We start from the raw sequence: 19911 nt of genomic DNA, 5'->3' as shown, positions 1-19911 counted from the left end.
GTGTGACTGGCTGAACCAACATTTAATGCCTGTCCCTAATTGCCCTTGACAAGGTGGTGATGAGCTGCCACCTTGAACTGCTGAAGTCCATATGCGGGCTTCGAGATGCACACAATAATGCAGAATTGCCGAGCAGAAACTGATAGCCAAGTTCCGAACCCATGAAGACTGCTTCAACAGTGATCTTGGGTTCATGTTATGCTACGTGTAACCCCACCATACTGTTCTGTGTTTATAAAATCTACCTTACTGTCCTGTTTTAACACCATCACCTTGATAAGTTATGACCTCTTTACTTTAATCGGTTTGTACAGTTTTAGATTACTTGTTACTTTAGACCATCAGAATCTGACTCTTATACCTATCATTATTCCAGCCGTTGTGTTTGTCTTCAGCACCACCTTATTTTTAACTTTTTAAATTGGCTCTTTGCCTCCTTTTAATTAGATTATAGGTCATCACCTTCACTTTTCAGCTGTTGACAGTTTGCTCATACTGTCTGACACTTCTAATCATCTACAGAGACTTCTTATTTAGCCTGTCCACACTCCACTCTCGCTGTTTGTGTGATCTTTTGATTTGTGTCTATAAACTCTTTGCTTGTATGTTTTTCTTCACTTCACCAGACAAAGGGGCAGCGCTCTGAAAGCTTGTGATTTCAAATAAACCCGTTGGGCTATAACCTGGTATTGTGTGTATCGTGTGATTTCTGATGTAATCCAGTCGGCTTCACTGCTCACCACCAAATCCAGAACTGCATGTTCACAGCGTGTTCTACCACAAGCTGCTCCAAATAAACCATTGCGTAGACATTTTGGGCAATGTTATAGCTGTATTGGAACAGCTTGGCTAGGGCTGTGGCAACTTCTGGGACTTATGTCTTCTATTCTATTATTTCGTCTTTTCTGTATCCAGTGCGTCCAACCATTTTTAAGAATCATGAAGAATGAGCTAAATTGGCTGAAGACTGGTATCTGTGATGCTGGGAACTACAGCGGGGAGAGGTCAAAATGGATCATTGTCTGAAAGTGTGGCGCTGGAAAAGTACAGGAGGAGCAGTAGAGTTAATGTATTGGGCTTAAGCCCTTCATTGGGGAGGGAAGGAGGTTAAGAGATAAGTAGTGGGGTTGGGAGAATGTAGTTGGAAAGGCAATAAGTAGATGTAGGTTGGGGGTGATATTGAGAGGTCGGAGGGGAGTATGGAGCAGCTAGGTGGGAAGGAAGATGGACAGGTAGGACAGTTCAAGACAGTGATGCCAAGTTGGAGGATTAGATCTGGGATAAGGTGGGGGGGGGGGGAGAGAGGAGATTAGGAAACTAGTGAAGTCGGCGTTAATGCTATGTAGTTGGAGGGTCCCAAGGCAGCAGATGAAATGGTCTTCCTCCATGCGTTGGGTGGCTAGGATTTGGTGGTGGTGGAGGCCCAAGACTTGCATGTCCTTGCAGAATGGGGCGGGGAAGTTGAAATGGTCGGCCACAGGGTGGTGGGGTTGTTTGGTGCATGTATCCCAGAGATGTTCCCTGAAATGTTCCGTGAGTTGGCAACCTGTCTCCCCAATGTAGAGGAGACCACGTTGAGAGCAACGGACGCAGTAGATGAGGTGTTTGGATGTGCAGGAAAATCTCTGGATGTGGAAGGATCCTTTGGAACCTCCAAATTTCGAGGAGAAAGTGAGGTCTGCAGATGCTGGAGATCAAAGTTGAAACTTTATTGCTGGAACAGCACAGCAGGTCAGGCAGCATCCAGGGAACAGGAGATTCGACGTTTCGGGCACAGGCCTGAAGAAGGGCCTGTGCCCGAAACGTCGAATCTCCTGTTCCCTGGATGCTGCCTGACCTGCTGTGCTGTTCCAGCAATAAAGTTTCAACCTCCAAATTTCCCCTTCCACCTCATCCCAGATCCAACCCTACAACTTGGCACCTCCCTGTTGAACTGTCCTACCTATCCGCTCCACCCTCCCCTCCAACCTATCACTATTACCCCCCCTTGCATCTAGCTATCGCCTTCCCAGCTACCTCCATCCCCAACCTCCTATTTATCTCTCAGCCCCTTTCACCACTCACTCCCCCCCCCCACCACCCCTCCAAATTCCTGCTGAAGGGTTTACGCCCAAGATGTCAACTCTCCTGTTCCTCGGATGCTGCCTGACCGTCTGTGCTTTTTCAGCACCACATGTTTTGACTCTGATCTCCAACATCTGCAGTCCTCACTTTCACCAAGATGGATCATCCCCTCAGCACTTCTGGCTGAAGATTGTCGCAGATATTTCAGCCTTGTCTTTTGCACTAATGTGCTGGGCTCCCCCATCATTTGAGGGGGCGGATATTTCTGAAGCCGCCCACTCAAGTGAATTGTTTGGTTATCCATCACCATTCCTGACTGGATGTGGCAACACTGTAGAGCTGAGATCTGATCCATTTGTTGTGGGCTGCTTAACTCTGTCTATCATGCTGTTTGGCATCTTACATCCTGTTTCATAGCTACACCAAATTGACATCTCATTTTTAGGTATGCTGGTGCTGCTTTGGTCATGGCCTCTTGCCCTCTTCATTAAGCCATGGAATCGGCCCTGGTTTAATGGTAATGCCAGAGTGAGGGGTACGCCAGCCCATTAGGTTGCATATTGTGTTGGAGTATAATTCTGCTATAATGGCCTAGTCTATCCCATTTAACAAAGTGTCATGCAACACAATTTTAAGTTATTAATCAACATGAAGTCTGCTTGCATTGATGTTATGATAGTTTTAGTTTTGTTGTCTTCTATCTTTATTTATGATGCAAGCACTTCTGTTTCAAAGTAATTATTTGGAACTGTTGATAGCAACCCCTGTGTGTGTTGCTCCATGGAATTGCCAAGTGTTCGTGCTATTGTGACAAGAATAAGAATATTATGAGATGCAACATGTTGACTTGCAGCAAGTGTTTGGGTGACTTCAGGTTTTTTGTTAGAACTTATCCTTAACTATTCCACCTGATTGATGCAGATTGAAGACATTTGCAGGGAGACAAACCATTAACCTTTGAATCCAATGACCTTTAGTCAGAACCAGTGTTGCCATTTTGGTTTTACATGTTTGGAGTTGAAAAGATATTTATATCTTCTATTATTTCTCCAGTTCAGACTCTGAAATTATTGGCTATGCATTGGATACTCTTTGCAATCTGATCTCCAATGAGGTTGAAGAGGAGGAGCCAGGTATGTAGAACATTTCAGTACTCCCATTGCTTACCAGTGAAACTTTCTAATTAGACCTTTGTAATTCTTAATGTTCACAGATTATTTTTCTAGGAATTCAATGTGTTATTTACTTTGCAGCTTGCTTTATTGTAAATTTTTGAAAATAGACAATTTCACAGGTCTTCATTGAGCAAAGATTTGCCACATGAACGATTAAGTAGTTGGACACTGAAACTTTTAGGTCTATGTTATCAGATGACTGAAATCAGAATTAAAATGAGATGAAACAAAATTAGGTTATCTTTCTCTCAAATACAACTGTTTCTTCATTCTTCCCTTAATATAACTAGGCAGGCTGTTGTATAGTGGTAATGTCCCTACCTCTGAATTCTGAGGCCTGAATTCAAGACCCACCTGCTCCTGCACGGTTGGGGGAGCAGATTAGGGATTGAATTGAGAAGGAATTTCTTCACCCAGAACTTTGTGAATCTATGGAATTCCCTGCCCAGTGAAGTAGTTGACGCTATTTCAGTAAATGTTTTTTAAAGCTAAGTAAATGTTTTTTTTTCAACAATGAAGGAATTAAGGGTCATGGTGAGAGGGCAAGTAAGTGGAGCTGAGGCCACGAATGGAACAGTCATGATCTTATTGAATGGTGGAGCAGGCTCGAAGGGCCAGATGGTCTATTCCTGCTCCTAGTTATGTTCATATGTTCTAACATAACTAGGCAGGCTATTGTGTACTGGTAGTGTCCCTACTTCTGCATTAGGAAGCCTGGCTTCAAGATCCACCTGCTCCTGAATATCTCTGAACATGTTGATGAGAAAAATCTCTTAATATAACTAGGTGAGTGGAAGAAAACTGGATGAAGCATGTCTTTTTTAATCGGGCAGTGCATAAGGGAGAACCTTGCAGGAAGTGCCATGTTTGGAAGTGTATGCAGTACGTAAGAGTTGTATACAATGAGTAGATAGACATGCTGCTTGGTGGGTTGACAGTTTTGTATTTATGTCGAATCATAAAACTGAGATGAAGCGTGTCAACAAAAATAGACCATTTGACCAATCTCTGTCAGATGAAAGAATGATCCAACATATTGTCACTCCCAGACTTTATCTATATGTTGTAGGTTATAGCTCTCTCTCTGCATTTTTAAGAATTTGAGGGTGTCTGCTTCCACTATCCTCGCAAGCAGTAAGTTCCAGCCCTCTACACTCTGGATGGTCCCTGATATAGTGCCCACAGGGGTGTAGGGGTTAGGGGGTTAGCTTTTTTAAGTCACTTCATATTGTGATATAAAATGGTTAACCAATTTCAGATCTGTACTGTACATCTGTTTCCAAATATTATGCAGCAAGGCAGAATTTAATGTGCTGTCTACAATGATATGAAAGGTAAGTTTAAAAATGTCTTTCCATCAGTTTTTAAGAAACAGCAAAGCTCTTCAAATAATAAGGGATTATTATAACAAGACATAGTGCTGTGCATTATGCATTTTAAAGTTTTTAGTCATTGCTTGACTAGCACAGCATATTGGAAGCTGGGGAGAGGAGAGCTGTGGGTGTTGAAAGAGATGGAGGCAGCATTTTGGGAGCAAGAGGGTCACCAGCTGTGAATAAATCCTCACAAAGTGAGAGGAGGGATCTTGAATGAGAGTTTGAAATCTGATGTTTAGGTGAGAGTTGGAAGTTTGCTTAAGGTCTCTTCTGCAGTATTTAGGCTGAATTGGATGAACCAAGCACAAAATTTGAAGCTGTAGCTCTTGTGTCACCACAGTCTTACCAGACCATTGGGCTGCTCCTAATGAGAGAGAAGTGACTGGTGATTATTTAACCTGAGGGCCACCAGACCTCAAGTGAGTGAAGAGGTTGAGAAGGAGAATCCTTCATGGTATCCTCAAACCGATGAAGGGAATTGAACCCACACTGTTAGCATCACACTGCTCTGCAAACCTACAATCCAGCCAACTGAGCTAAACCGATTCCCAGCTCTTGACTAGAGGAGGGCTGGATAGGGTATTAGAAAGGACCAGAATAAGCTCATTGAAACAAACAGGGGAAATATTTAGATTACAGGCAAGGCAGCTGTTAAAATTTAGTTTTCCAGTTTAAAAATGCGAAGGTGTAAGTATTGACACAGTTTTTGTGTCTTTAAATTTTGATATAAAGCAGTGACTCAACTGTGATGCAAAAACTAAGAAAATGAATACACCTTCTTAAACGTAGCTGTCTTCTAACAGTGCAATAACAATGGTGTGTTACCTGACCATATGTGAACAGCACCACTGAGCACATGCAAATATTCAAAGACCGGCTCTTTGAGAGATTTTGTTTATGGCACGTTTGTGTTCAGGCAAGACCTTAATCAGTGCTGCTTTCTCTTTCTTGTCCTTCAAGTCTGTTAGATACTCGGATGCTGCCTGACCTGCTGTGCTTTTCCAGCACCACTATAATCTAGACTCCGAGCCATGATTTGCTTGAAATTCTTGATTCCTGTACTCTTTGCCCTGGTAATTGTTGATGAACCTTGTCAAAAACTGGGAACTTCTGCATATAATTACTAGTGTTATTTTGCCCTAGCATTCCTAGCTTTGGAGACTCTAGTTTCATTATAGTTTCTTTTCCAAATCCACACTACCACTCCTTCATCAAATTTATTTGTCTCTAAATGTTTATTTTGGAATATGCCAACTTTATTGCAAGACATTTCCTGCTACAGATGTTCAAGTTACGTACTGTTAAATATTTGGTATATTAATATGTTCTATAGAATGGAGGTTGCTATTTTTGTTTGATATTTGGGATTTCTTGATCACCTGACATGATAGCTATCTAAGCACAGTGAAACTGGAATGAGAGGTAGCAATAACCCCACCACTCAAATTACTTTGAGATTGTGACAGAACTTGGAACTTACTTCTGGTTTTAATTTTGCTGTGAAGAATCAGAGGATGGCCAAGTTAGAAGTGCAAAAAGACTTAAGCCCATTGATCCCTTTACGGTAACGTTTTGTCTCAATCAGCAGTGAGCACAAATGGAGCAAATGTTTGAACAATGTATCCCTACAGAAACTCGTGCTTAACTGTGCTATATTCTTGGAACAGCATGTCCAGATGGTTCCTTATATGGGTCAATTCTCGTGACAAAAGAAAAGTTGACCAGAATTTTTAATTTTTTTTTTAAAAACCAGTTTGTATTATGGCATGCTTTATCACCATATTTTGAGCATCAATGCTTCAGCATGTCTGTTACATACAATGCTTTGCATTTGTGACAATCTATTTGTCTCAGTTGATCTTTCTTCTCTTTCATGTATAAATTCAGCAGATGAATCTGAAGGTAAACTTTTACTTTTGTATGACACTTCAAATAAACTTACATACAAAAATGGCATTTCAAATTTAACAGCCTGCACACATCTTGAATGTTGACTCATGCTGGACTAATTATATTTGTTTTTAAAGGTGACTTAGTCCTTAGTGTATCTAAGTGTAATGAGAAGACAGTGTTAATAACCATGAATAAAACCAATTTTAATTGGCATGTGTGTTACAGACAACTTCTGAAAATGCATGTTTATTTCCTCCTAATAAAATAATACTTCTGCTTTGGAAGGTTGCTTGATTTAACCAATAGTTTGGAAAATAAGAGCAACTTAATTACTAACCTTATCAGAGAACAAAGCTTTCAACACAACTCAAAGCAGATATGTTTTGAGCATTTTCCCTTAACAGTGCATGATGGCTGTCTGCTTTCAATTATTATTTTACATTTTTCAAGTATCTGCATAGGGTGGAAAACAAACCGAGCAAGGGAAATACGTTTGAGTTTGAATAGCTATAATATGAAAACATTCTGGCAGCCAAAAACCAAGAGAAAGCATGGAGAGTTTTAGATTAAATGCCTTTGAAATAAACTTTGTTTTAATGTAGAAATTAGGAATAGTCCAGGCAATCTGAAAATCTGGTTGAACTGAAACGCGAACATATTGGTTTCTGATGGAGAAAAGCTATTCAGTTGCCTTTTTTTAACCTTCTCATTTTTATTCTCTTTTGCCTTATTATTTCTAATCTTTTAAGTAGAACACTTTTACTACTGCTGGGAATATTGTGATAATTTGGCTTTCACAAGATTACCTTGTTTTTGATCAATGACAAACCAGTAAAAATACTAAGATTTACTGCTACATCTTAGTGTTGAGATGGAAAGTTGGGGCAAGGTAAACTTGAGTTAGTCTCCTTTTTAAAATGCAGGGGAGTTGTTACGCATGTCTAAACCTATGAGATTGTCTTAACACTGGTGAGACCAATCTCTGATTGTGCCCCTGTATAATTGCATACAATAAAAAATAGGAGAAGCTAAGCTCTTATTAGTTTTGCTTTTGTCTATCCACATCCCATGAGGGGTCAAAGGTCAGGTCAGTTGATAGCATGTGATGTGTGGAGACTTGGAGGACATGGTGCATGTATGACTGCTGATGGTTGGTGGAGAGCAAGAACAGGGAACCCAACAACATAGTTGAAAAGAACTACAGATACTTTTAATCAGAAACAAGTGAGTTAAAGAATATGTCAGCATTGACTTTATTGATGACAGCAATAATGATTTGTATGCTCCAGAGTTTCTACGCAATTGTGTTACTGCACAAATGTGGACTCCAGGACAAAGCAGATACAACATTGCTACAAACATGAATCTTAAAGTTAAAAATCACACAACACCAGATGATAGTACAACAGGTATAATTGAAAGCACTAGCTTTTGGAGCGCTGCTCCTTCATCAGGTGGTTGTGGAGTATAAGATCGTAAGATGCAGAATTTATAGCATAAGTTTACAATCTTATAGTCTTATTCTCCAAAACCACCTGATGAAGGAGCGGTGCTCCGAAAGCTAGTGTGCTTCCAGTTAAACCTGTTGGACTATAACCTGGTGTTGTGATTTTTAATTTTGTACAGCCCACTGGCATCTCAGAATCTTAAACAAGAACTTTGTCATGAAAAAAAAGTTAAGCTGTTTTCTACATGCTGAAATCATAACTGGCATATTTTGAGGAAAGTGCTTGTTCCTTGTAATGTTGTAGCCATCAGATGAAAACCTGCCTTGTCATTTCACATTGTATGGCTATAAACCAGTTACAAGGCCAGACTGTTGTTAAAAATTTGTCTGTTTTGCACATGGGCATTATTAGCTTTTGTCAGAATGAAAGGTTTTGATTCTGTTCAAACCTTTGAAACAATAAATAAATTTCAGTATTTGAAGAAATATTGCTGCAATAGTAATATCAAGTTGACTAATGTTTTGTGGACTTCTCGTTTGAAATAAAAACTAAAAGTGCTGGATTCATCAGAATTCTATGAAGAGAGGCTAACTATTCAAGCAAATTATCAGAAACAACTTTTGTATGCCCTTAGTAGTTGCAGATAGCATTCTTTTGCTCCACCCTGCCACTAAAATCATGAGGGGTATATGGATAGGATAAATATTCAAGATCTTTTCCCCATGTTGGGGGATAAAGGGCATAGGTTTAAGGTGAGAGGGGAAAGATTAAAAGGGACCTAAGGGGCAACTTTTTCAAGCGGAGGGTGGTGCGTCTATGGAATGAGCTGCCAGAGGAAGTGGTGGAAGCTGGTACAGATACAGCATTTAAAAGTCATCTGGAGGGGTATATGAATAGGAAGGGTTTAGAGGGATATGGGCCAAGTGCTGGCACATGGGGCTAGACTTGTTTAGGATATCTGGTTGGCATGGATGCATTGGATCAAAGGCTGTGTTTCTATGCTGTATAGCTCTCTGATTTTATTATTGTAAGTGCTTTAATAAAGTTCACGTAGACAGCATTCACTGCCTTACCTTGATCAGTTATCTCCATCATTCCTCAAAAAATTCCTCAATCAAGTTTGAGAGACAAGATCTCCCCTGCATAAAGCCATGCTGACTATCCCTAATAAGTCCATTCTTCTCCAAATGCAAGTAAGTCCTGTCTCTAAGAATTTTCTCCAGTAATTTCCTTGTGAGGCTCACTACCCTATAATTTCCTGTGTTATCCCTATTGCCCTTGAGCAAAGGAATAACATAGGCAGGGCTCTGAAGACTGGAGAATAGCCAATGACTAAAGAGGATATAAAGATCTCTGTCAAGACCTCTGCAATCTCTTTCCTTACCACTTACAAGATGGACTGAGTTATAGACTGGAATCTAATCAAGGGCTTTGGGATTTTTAAATGTAGAATATCAGATATCCAAGAGTGAGTTACGGACTGGAATCTATTCAGTGGTCGAAGGGTTTATACAGGTTGTTATGCTATAATGCGCGTTTTGTCAGTGTGAATTGGCTATAATGCTATTGATGAGTTGTGGACATTGTTTGAATAACACAAGCTTTCTACTGAATGCGTATAGCGATTTTTCTATAGCGATCTTCTCAAGTGCGATTTTCTCTAGTGGTTTTCACTAGCACAAGGTTGCACAGGAATGTAACTATCTTGTTGTAGCAGAATGACCTGTATGCCAGGTAATGGGCATCTGGAAGTGTGATTTGGTTTGTAGTCTAACGAAGGAGTTTATTCCCTCTGTTCCAAGCAGCACATTGTAGAAAGGGTTTGAATGTGTTCAGAGGAGATTTGCTCGAACAGTACGAAAGATAAGGGAATTCAACTGTGTGGAGAAATGAAACAAACTGAGATTGTTGGCTTTATAGGAAGTTAACAGGCTGTTAGCCTATGCTTCAAACTCGAAGATTTGCATAAGAGTGAGTAAGGAGAAGCTCTTTTCATTGGCAAGAAGGTTGACAGCTGGAGAGTGCTGAAGATTCTGGCCAAAAAGTAAAATTGTGAAGTTGAGAATTTCTTTTATATAGTGAGTTATGATCTGGGATGGCTCACCTCAAAGATGATTCAATATTAACATTGAAAGAAAATTTGAATATATATATATATATCTAATTTAATTGAGGCATTTTGTTGTTATGTGGAAGGAACATTGTCGGTAGGAGTGTGGGGACAAAGCAGGATGAATCTCTTTTTATGAAGAGCTGCCTCAAGCACAATGGCCTTTTTCTGTGTCATATTTCTGATGCATGTCACCCCAGGGCAGGTAGTTATGGTCTTAATAATTGAATACTGGTAAATGAATTAAAACAATCAGCATCTTCATGAACATTGAGAGCCGTTTTACTATTCCATTTGGAGCTGGTACAAAGTTTGTCTATAACGAACATTGGGAAAATGAAAACAATGTTAGAATTCCTAACTTTTTACACCCAGTGATTTTACATACATTAATGTTTTAACACAAGCTTAACTTCCTCACAACGTAAAGTTCAGACTTGATTGTTAAAACCTGGGAAACTCTATTATATATTGCCCCTCTTTGTTGAAACTGACAACCTTTTGGATCTTAATATTCAGCGTTTTTCACACTGCTGTTGTGAACTTTATTTTTTTTTAATTATAACAGCCAGAATCTCTCTTTCTAGATTCTGGTGGGATCCAATATCGTGTTCAACTCTGTCTTTCACATTTACGCACTTGAATTTCTCCCCTTTGTTTTGCAGAGGAGAATGTTCAGAAGACCAGTTCTGAAGACCTGGCTGGGCAGTTTGCAGAGATTTATATCAAACAACAAGAAAATCTTACCTTGCTGTTATCCTTGTTAGAGGTCAGTTTCTGTTTCGATTTTAATGCTGTGGATTAAGAAAATCAGATGTATGAAAATATTGTTGAAATTGATATATCGATTCAGGAATGTGTTGCTGACGACACTAAGACAATTGGCATCTTGCAAAATATCTGACGAACTGCGTGGGAAGAATGGAGGAAGGTGAACTCTGATACTTGTTTGCTGCAGATAAAAACAAATCAATGTTAAATTAAGTGAGGACAATGGAGAAAGGGCAGGAAAGTAGGACTAGCCAAACTGTTCTTGCAGAGAACTGAAACAGAATTGCCAGGTAAAATGGCAGCCTCCTATCTATAATCATTGTTTCTATAGGAAATTCAAACAGTCCCTAGCTTCAACATTACTCTGTAGGAACGTAAGAATTAGGACCAGAGGGTAGGCAGTTTAGCTTTTCCATCCTGTGCTGCCATTTAACATAATCGTGGATGGTCTTATTCTGATCTCAACTCCACTTTCCTTCCAGTTCCCCATAACCCTTAATCCTGCTTTTCATCAGAAACCTATGTATTTCTTTTTTGAATCTGTTGATTGATTCTGCCTCCACTCCACTCTGGGGCAGTGAGTTCCACAGATTCACAGCCCTCTGGGAGAAGTAGTTTCTCCTCATTTTAGTTTTGAAGCTATCTTTTTTTTCTTTCTATGGCCTGTTGTTCAAGACTGTCCCACAACAAGGAACAATTGTTCCACACCTACCTTATCAATTCCCTTTAACATTTTATATACCTCAGTCAGATCTCTTTCTCTGTTTGGCTTGTCCTATAATAGTAGTGTTGTCCCAGTTGAATTCATGTTGCTTGTCATCTGTGTGCGTGGAGTTGGCATTCGTGGATACAGATTGTTAGCTATCTTCCTGTTTGTCCATGCAAGGACTGCACAAAACACTACATAGGACAAACAGGAAGACAGCTAACGATCCGCATCCATGAACACCAACTAGCCATGAAATGACACAACCAGCTATCCTTAGTAGCCACGCACGCAGATGACAAGCAACATGAATTCGACTGGGACAACAGTACTATTATAGGACAAGCCAAACAGAAACAGCCAGGGAATTCCTAGAGGCATGGCACTCACCCACAGATTCATTCAATCAATCAATAAGCACATCGACCTGGACCCAATATACCGGCCACTGCAACGGACAGCTGGAACTGACAACCGGAAGCGGCAGATTCAAACCACTACAAATGCCGGAGGAAAGATCACAGAAGCGCCTCACAGGACGCTCCCAAGCACTGAAGATGTCACCTAGACAGGGGACGAAACGCCTGCAACACAAATTCCCAGCTCGGCGAACAGAACCACAACTACTGCACTTTGATGTTGTGCCAACAAGTGAGGCTGATGTGGCCTGAAGGACATTGAGCTTCTTGAGTATTGGAGCTGAATTCATCCAGGCAAGTGTAGAGTATTCCACCACGCTCCTGACTTGTGCCTTGTTGATAGGAAGTAATTCCTAGGCATTTCCATCACACAAATGTAACTTGTCAGTTAATGAACCTAAGCTTCAATGTTGTCAGGTCTTTCTGAATACTGGCATGGTCCGCTTCAGTATCTGAGAAGTCATGATTGGAGCTGAATATTTTACAAGTATCAGTAAACATCTACACTTAGGAACATTTTGATATGACAGGAAGGTCATTGATGAAGTAGCTGAACTGGGTTCAGCCTGGGATATCCTTCAGCAATACTCGAGACCAAAGAAGTATACCTACTCATCACTTTGTAGCATCCAATTTTAAAACATTCTGAATGAGCAAAAAGCTTTTATTCGGTTTTGTGTAATGCCAACTGTGCACAGTCTGTGCTGTCTCTCTCCTTCCCCATGTTTGTCACAGTCAAACTGAGTGTCAAACAGCCTCTGAGCAAAGACTGAACTCAATCTGTACAAAGCTATCATTCTCTCCACTTCTGGAATGGTGCTGAGTCATCATATGCCACCACCAAGTATGCCTTTCAGAGCAATTCCAAAAGCAGCCTCTGCAACATCCTCAAGATCCGCTAGCAGGAATGTATGGTAGTCCCCCTGTACCCGTATTGGGTTACGTTCTAAGACCTAAAGCAGAAGCCCAAAACTGCGAATAAGTGTGATCTCATTTATTTAAATGAGAAGTGTGCCTTCCCGGTAACCTCCTGGTCCCTGGTTCTAGAATGTTCCCATTTACATGTTTGGGCTGCAGTAAACTGTGGGTAATTGAAACTGCAGTAACAGGACCTGTGGATATAGGAGTTACCCTGTATCTCAAACATTGAAGTCCTGGAACAGCCAACATCACCAGCATTAATACCATGCTCCTGCAAATCTAATTGGGTTGGGCATATCAAATTGCCCAGGTGGTTGGTAGTCCTCTGCTGCAAGGTTTGTGCTGTATGGAGAGTTGACCACTGTTGAAGGGAGCAGAGGCACGTTCAAGGATTCTCTGAAGTCCTTCCGTGTGTGCCATATTTAATCAGTGGACAGGCCATAGATTGAGATGGTGCATCAGGTGTGCTCCAGTCACTTTGCAATTAAGCAGAAAAAGCAAGGTAGATTCAGTTGTCTGCAGTAGTGTCTCCACCTTCACTTGCTGCCCCTGAGAGAGATTCTGGCTGATCATCAATAGACCTGACTATCCAGCAATGGATCTGCAAAATGAGGGTAAACCTCCGACAGTCTTCATCTTATAAGGACGTGAATTTTTAATTGAGTTTTTAAAAACTGTGGACTGAAATGAGAGAACTGTTTTTTAAAAGCTAGTGTTTGAATAAGTGGCTGTATACTTTGAAAGCAAGTAACCTGAACTCATTCAGGCATTGTGTAAACAATTGTTTGAAGTAGTTGTAATTGGAGTTTGAGTTGGAGAGAATTTGGAGCTGGGTGGGGGGGGGGCACAGATGCCACTTTGGTTTGCAACAAGAAGTTGATTGATCAATGGATTGATGACAGCGGCCTTTTTAGCCTGCCAATAACTGCATGACTGGGTCTCGGGTAACTGAACAACTTGGAGTTTGGAACAGGTTACAGAGTAGGATTCAGTTCATCCTCTGCCTGGGAGTGGTGTCTCTGTTCTCCGCAGTGAAAACTTGCAGTAAACGTGAAGCAAATCAGTTTGTTTTCCAAGATAGTTATTGTAAGTTAACTTTTAACTGAAAACTTGAAGACTTTTTAAGAAGACTGGTCACCCTGTTTCTCTCATCAACCAGTTGAAGCATCTAGAGAAAGATGATTTAGGCAACATGCTGCCTAGCAGAAGAGTCACAAAGCTCAGCTTGACAACAGAACCTTGGGGGGAAAAAAAGCGACTGTTCTATAATCTATTTAGCCCTATTGGTTTGTTTGTCTATGTGTAAGGAGTTTACGAGAGGATTAGAGTTTTCATTATTATATATCGACAGTTTATAACTGTTTGGAGCTAAAGTCTAATAAATAGTGATCCTTGTTCAGTACAGAAACCTGGTCCAAACTTTCTGGTCAATTGGGGAAATTTATATACTTCAAATCTTTAACTTTGTGACGACTCCAGGAATTTGATTTTGTTACCTCAGTGAGGCGTGACAATCTGTAAAGGAATGCCTAGAGAGAAAATAGTGATGCTGCTTTTAATGGAATGTCTATTCAGTCTGTACAACTGACCTGAAGAGGGTACATAAATTTTGTTTTGCTCCCCTCTTGCCTGTAACTTTGTTCCTCCTGTCTCTTATTGTTCATCACTGACCCTGCTACCTCCAGCTGCTATTTGGTATCTCCTCACTTGGCTACAGCTGAAGCATTTTTGACATTAGTCTGAATCTACTTTTGTATTGTTTGATTTAATTCTTGAAAGATTTTCTTATCAATGCTACATTTTACCATGATATGCCACAAACTATTTTTAAGCTGTTTAAAGTAATTTCTACTTATTTTCAGGAATTTGATTTTCATGTGCGCTGGCCTGCAGTAAAACTTCTAACTGCACTTTTAAAAAATCAAGGCCCACAAGTTCAACAGATTATCCTTGTCAGCCCAATGGGTAAGGACATAGTTTACTCTTGAGTACTGCATAAGAGGGTAAAGTTGGGACAGCAGAGAAACTTCATAAACTCCAGGATAAAATTAAACTAAAGTATGTTACTGTAGCTAATTTCATCCATATTGATATTCAAAATTTAGATGTTCCATAGTTTTGAAAGGTTAATTGATAATTGTTAAAATTCTCGTTCATAAATTCTCTGAAGGAAAAGAATCAAAAAGGGTGGCCAAACATTTAGCAAAAATAGAAGATAGCCTTGCTTGCTGTTCATCAAAAAAGTTGTGATGCTGCCTGTGACCTATTTTCATGCCAACACTTTTGCTAATACAAGTAACCCTAGATTTTGCGACTGAAAAGTGCAAGTTGTTTTAATCAGTCTCTCAAGTTCTCTGGCTCCTTTCTTAGTAACCTTGAAGAAAACTCCGTCGGCCAGAGTTAAAAATCTCAACACCAGGTTATGGTGCAACGGGTTTATTTGGAAGCACTAGCTTTCAGAGCACTGCTCCTTCATCAGGTGATTGTGGAGAATAAGATTCTAAGACACAGAATTTATAGTAAACTTATAGTGTGATGTAACTGAAATTATATATTTAAAAGGATCCAGATTGTTTAAGTCTCTCATCTTTTAGAATGACCATGTTGGTTTCAGTTCTTTCATATGTAAATTGCAGAACTTTTTTTTCCCCCCCAAAAAATTACTTTCTCAAGTGCACTTCAACAATTGGTGTCATGTCGGCCCAGATAAGGTATTGAAGGTGTTAACTCCGTGAGGCTATCTGTACCTGATTCTAATCTAAAAAATGGATTTACAGAATCTTACATGGATTCATGCAGTTTTTGAGCAAAGTAAAATGTAATTCTGCAAGTACAAATTCACCCCACAAATTGTGTGTGTATATGTGGGTGTGGGGAGGGGGGTGTTATGATTGTGTTAAAAGGGGTTTAAGACTCTTAAAAGGGTGTGTGTGGGAGTGTATGTTTTGAGATTTACATATGAAAGAACTGAAGCCTACATGGTCATTCTAAAAGATGAGAGAGTTAACAAACAATCCAGATCTTTTTTCAATATATAATTTCAGTTCCATCACACTGTAAACTTTTACTATAAATTGTGTCTTACAATCTTATTCTCCACAATCACCTCATGAAGGAGCGGTGCTCCGAAAGCTAGTGCATCCAAATAAACCTGTTGGACTATAACCTGGTGTTGTGATTTTTAACTTTGTCCACCCCAGTTCAATACTGGTGTCTCCAAATCATGACTCCATCCACCAGGTTTTCGTCTACTCGCTCAATCAACCCAACTATATTGCCTTGCAGAGTCTGTGTCCTCATCACAATGTGCCCACCCATCTTTTTTTTTGGATTATCAGCATATTTGTGTATATTAGACTCTGCCACATCATCCCAAGTACTGAATATAGGGAGTAAATAATTGTGGCACTAGTTATCATTACAACCTGAAAAAAATGTAATTCACACCTAGAAGATTGAGTCGGACGAACGCATCTTCGTTTGGCACAGTGTTTTTTTTGGGGGGGGGGAAAACACTGTATTCGGATGTCTGCAGCTCAGATTCCAGCCCGTCAGATCTGAGCCAAAGTTCCTGAAACAGCCAACACTTGCTGCAGATGTGATCGCTGTGAATCATGCCAGTGTCCACCAGTTCCCCCATATAACAGATAAAAGGTTTCTCTGCCTGGGCATTCCTCTTCAGTTTTTTTAATTAAAATTGGAACAGTGAATTTCCTAACTGTACTCTTGAGCTGTAATAAGTCCCCTGAATTAAACCACTTCACCAATCAAAAGAGGCACAGAAGTCATACTCACCAGTCACCTACCTGCTTTCCACTGGCTCTGCCTGGTTGAAGGAACTCTTTGCCGCTAATTTTTATCTCTCACTGCCACTGCTCTTCTCCCTCTGTCTCTCTGGTCCACTTCACTAGTCTCCATCGGGAATCTAAAATTAGTCAAGGAATTTAAAGCATTGCTGTAATGAACAGCAGTACAAGTATTGAATATCTTCATCTGTGCTTGTAAATGTTGAAGAGGGGAGTGTCTGTATATTTAGTGTGCATGTGTTCAACAAAATGTGAACTGCTGGGGGGGGATCTATTGTGTGCAATAGGTCATGGTCACTTCTGAAAGTGCTGCTCAATTTGTATAGGACATAAAACTACTAACTCTTCAGGAAGTTAATGTTGCTCAATGTTAATGTACAGGTGTATCCAAGATGATGGATTTGCTTGCAGATTCGAGAGAAGTAATTCGCAATGATGTAAGTATCCTCTCTTGAAACCTCTACCTTGAGTATGACAGTCAAAACTGAGCAAAAACATTATCAAAGATGCATTTGCTAACCTGGTTAACATGAGTCCAGAGTCATGTTCCATTTCTAAATTTGATACACTCGTGTAAGATTGTTATTTCAAAATGTAAACGGGATGGAAACTCGAGAGCTTAGAGATCACTATGAGGCTGTTGCAAAATTTCTGTTTGTGGGTCTGAAATAGAAACTTGGTTTAGTTTGTTAATCTCTCCCTGCTGGTGCAGGACCTATTGGTAACAATGCCCTCTGCTGTTTCTGAGGGGTCTACCCATGAAGACGCAGTCTGACCATAGCTCTGGTTGACAGAGCCAAAAAAGTCCATAATGTGGGCCTGTAACAACTTTGTGAGTTTCCTCAAAGAAAAAAAGCAATCAACCCTAGTTTACTAAATAACTAGGTATTTAGCTAGTTTGTGGAAATAGGTACAGCTTATTTTAAACTTCTTTTCAGGAAAGATAATAGCTTCATCACTTAATATAGGGATGCATCTTCTGGCTGTTGTGTGTGCACCCATGTGTGCAGATGAGTCTAAAGTTCTAAATTCCATGTTTGTGATGAGATGAATTGACAGCAAGGTTAAATCAATATCTGTGCCATATTGTAAAATTTATGCCATTGTAAATGCATCTATATGGATGTTGGCTGTGCATCTTTAAAGACACCATGCTGATGTTGCAGAATACCACTGGCTACAGATCTTGGTTCTCTTTCTGTATTTAGAAATTTCCTTTCAACAGTGTTCAACTTTGGCTGTGTTATGGCCAACATTGTAACACGTGTCACTAATTGCAAGATTTCTGAACACCTAAAAGTTGTAGTCTCTTACTGAGTGTTGAATATTTTCTATAATCCTGTGCTTTTTATATATTGACAGCAAACAATGGCAGAAGATACAGTATTTGGTGTTTTATTAATTCTGTGTTTTTTGGATGGGGTATAACTTTTTAATGTTTGTTTCTTGCCCATTTAAACCAGATTTTGCTACTGTCTAAAAAGTGGGATAACTCAAAGTACTTTTTCAATGCTTTCTTGTGTCTTTGAAGCTTTAAAGAATAGTGTGCCTGAATCATCTGTCCCAGACGCTGCCCCAAATCTGTTTATATATGTGCTAAAAGGTTTAATACCTGTTAATTGATTTAGGCCCTGGGTAAATCAATTAAGCAGATATTACCATTTCATGTCTGTGTTTATGGCACTGCTAACATAGTCAGGAGAGGTAAGGAAGTAGTCAATACATCTTTTTATTCCTGCAGGGTCTCCTTTTGCTCCAGCAATTAACGAAAGCTAATGCAGCCATTCAGAAGATTGTAGCTTTTGAAAATGCCTTTGAACGCCTGCTGGATATTATCACTGAAGAGGGGATGAGTGATGGAGGTATTCCTGAACCTTAGCAGAAACAATTACTGAACAAGCAATGTTTATTTTTCCTGAAAGTGCAAATTGCCACAGATGTTTGTTTTTCTCAGTTGCGTAGATATTGAGCTGTTGAAGTCAAAATGTGGTTTGCAAGACAATTTACCTTTCATTCCAAAACTTAATTTTAACTTAATGGGTAAGTGGAGCTGAGGCCACGAAAACATCAGCCATCGAAGGGCCAGGTGGCTTACTCCTGCTCCTAGTTCTTATGTTCTTAATTTAACAAAATAATTTACTAAAAGTCATTGCAGTTCTGATGCTTTTTTTTCATGTTCAATTGGAATATTTGAGAATCTTGGAATTGTTATTAAACAAGGTTTACCTTATAAAGGATGAAATTACGACACATCTGGATAGCAGTAACAGGATAGGTCAGAGTCAACATGGATTTATGAAGGGGAAATCATGCTTGACTAATCTTCTGGAATTTTTTGAGGATGTAACTCTGAAGATGAACAAGGGAGATCCAGTGGATGTAGTGTACCTGAACTTTCAGAAAGCCTTTGATAAAGTCCCACATAGGAGGTTAGTGAGCAAAATTAGGGCGCATGGTATTGGGGGCAAAGTACTGACTTGGATTGAAAATTGGTTGGCTGACAGGAAACAAAGAGTAGTGATAAACGGCTCCCTTTTGGAATGGCAGGTGGTGACCATGGGGTACTGCAGGGATCAGTGCTGGGACCGCAGCTTTTTATAATATATATTAATGATATAGAAGATGGTATTAATAGTAACATTAACAAATTTGCCTTTGGTACAAAGCTGGGTGGCAGGGTGAAATCTGAGGAGGATGTTAGGAGATTACAGGGCGACTTGGTCAGGTTAGGTGAGTGGACAGATGCATGGCAGATGCAGTTTAATGTGGATAAATGTATGGTTATCCACTTTGGTGGCAAGAACAGGAAGGCAGATTACTACCTAAATGGAGTCAAGTTAGGTAAAGGGACAGTACAAAGAGATCTGGGTGTTCTTGTACACCAGTCAATGAAGGCAAACATGCAGGTACAGCAGGTAGTGAAGAAAGCTAATAGCATGCTGGCCTTCATAACAAGAGGGATTGAGTATAGAAGCAAAGAGGTTCTTCTGCAGCTGTACAGTGCCCTGGTGAGACCGCACCTGGAATATTGTGTGCAGTTCTGGTCTCCAAATTTGAGGAAAGACATTCTGGCTAGTGAGGTAGGTTCATGAGGTCAATTCCTGGAATGGCGGGACTATCTTATGTTGAAAGATTGGAGTGACTGGGCTGTATACCCTTGAGTTTAGAAGACTGAGAGGGGCTCTGATTGAGATGTATAAGATTATTAAAGGATTGGAGACT

At 40.0% G+C, this 19911-nt stretch overlaps 1 protein-coding gene across 5 annotated transcripts in view; it reads left to right on the top strand.

Annotated features, from left to right (window-relative positions):
• uso1 (USO1 vesicle transport factor) overlaps window positions 1-19911 on the top strand; it is a 76281-nt gene that overhangs the window by 15564 nt on the left and 40806 nt on the right. For 3 of the 5 annotated variants that reach the window (XM_087979868.1, XM_087979870.1, XM_087979871.1), the window contains exons 4-9: window positions 3118-3197; window positions 6503-6517; window positions 10732-10835; window positions 14746-14848; window positions 17071-17126; window positions 18431-18551. In XM_087979868.1, coding sequence (XP_087835994.1) covers window positions 3118-3197; window positions 6503-6517; window positions 10732-10835; window positions 14746-14848; window positions 17071-17126; window positions 18431-18551 — 479 coding nt within the window. The remainder of the gene's footprint in view (window positions 1-3117; window positions 3198-6502; window positions 6518-10731; window positions 10836-14745; window positions 14849-17070; window positions 17127-18430; window positions 18552-19911) is intronic. The other 2 variants (XM_087979869.1, XM_087979872.1) reach the window with 1 other exon arrangement.

This window comes from Chiloscyllium plagiosum, unplaced genomic scaffold (genome assembly GCF_037043375.1).
Source record: "Chiloscyllium plagiosum isolate Xiang-an unplaced genomic scaffold, Cpla_swu_hap1 HiC_scaffold_36, whole genome shotgun sequence".
In the NCBI taxonomy this organism is placed as follows: domain Eukaryota; kingdom Metazoa; phylum Chordata; class Chondrichthyes; order Orectolobiformes; family Hemiscylliidae; genus Chiloscyllium; species Chiloscyllium plagiosum.
This window is presented reverse-complemented; position numbering and strand designations above follow the sequence as displayed.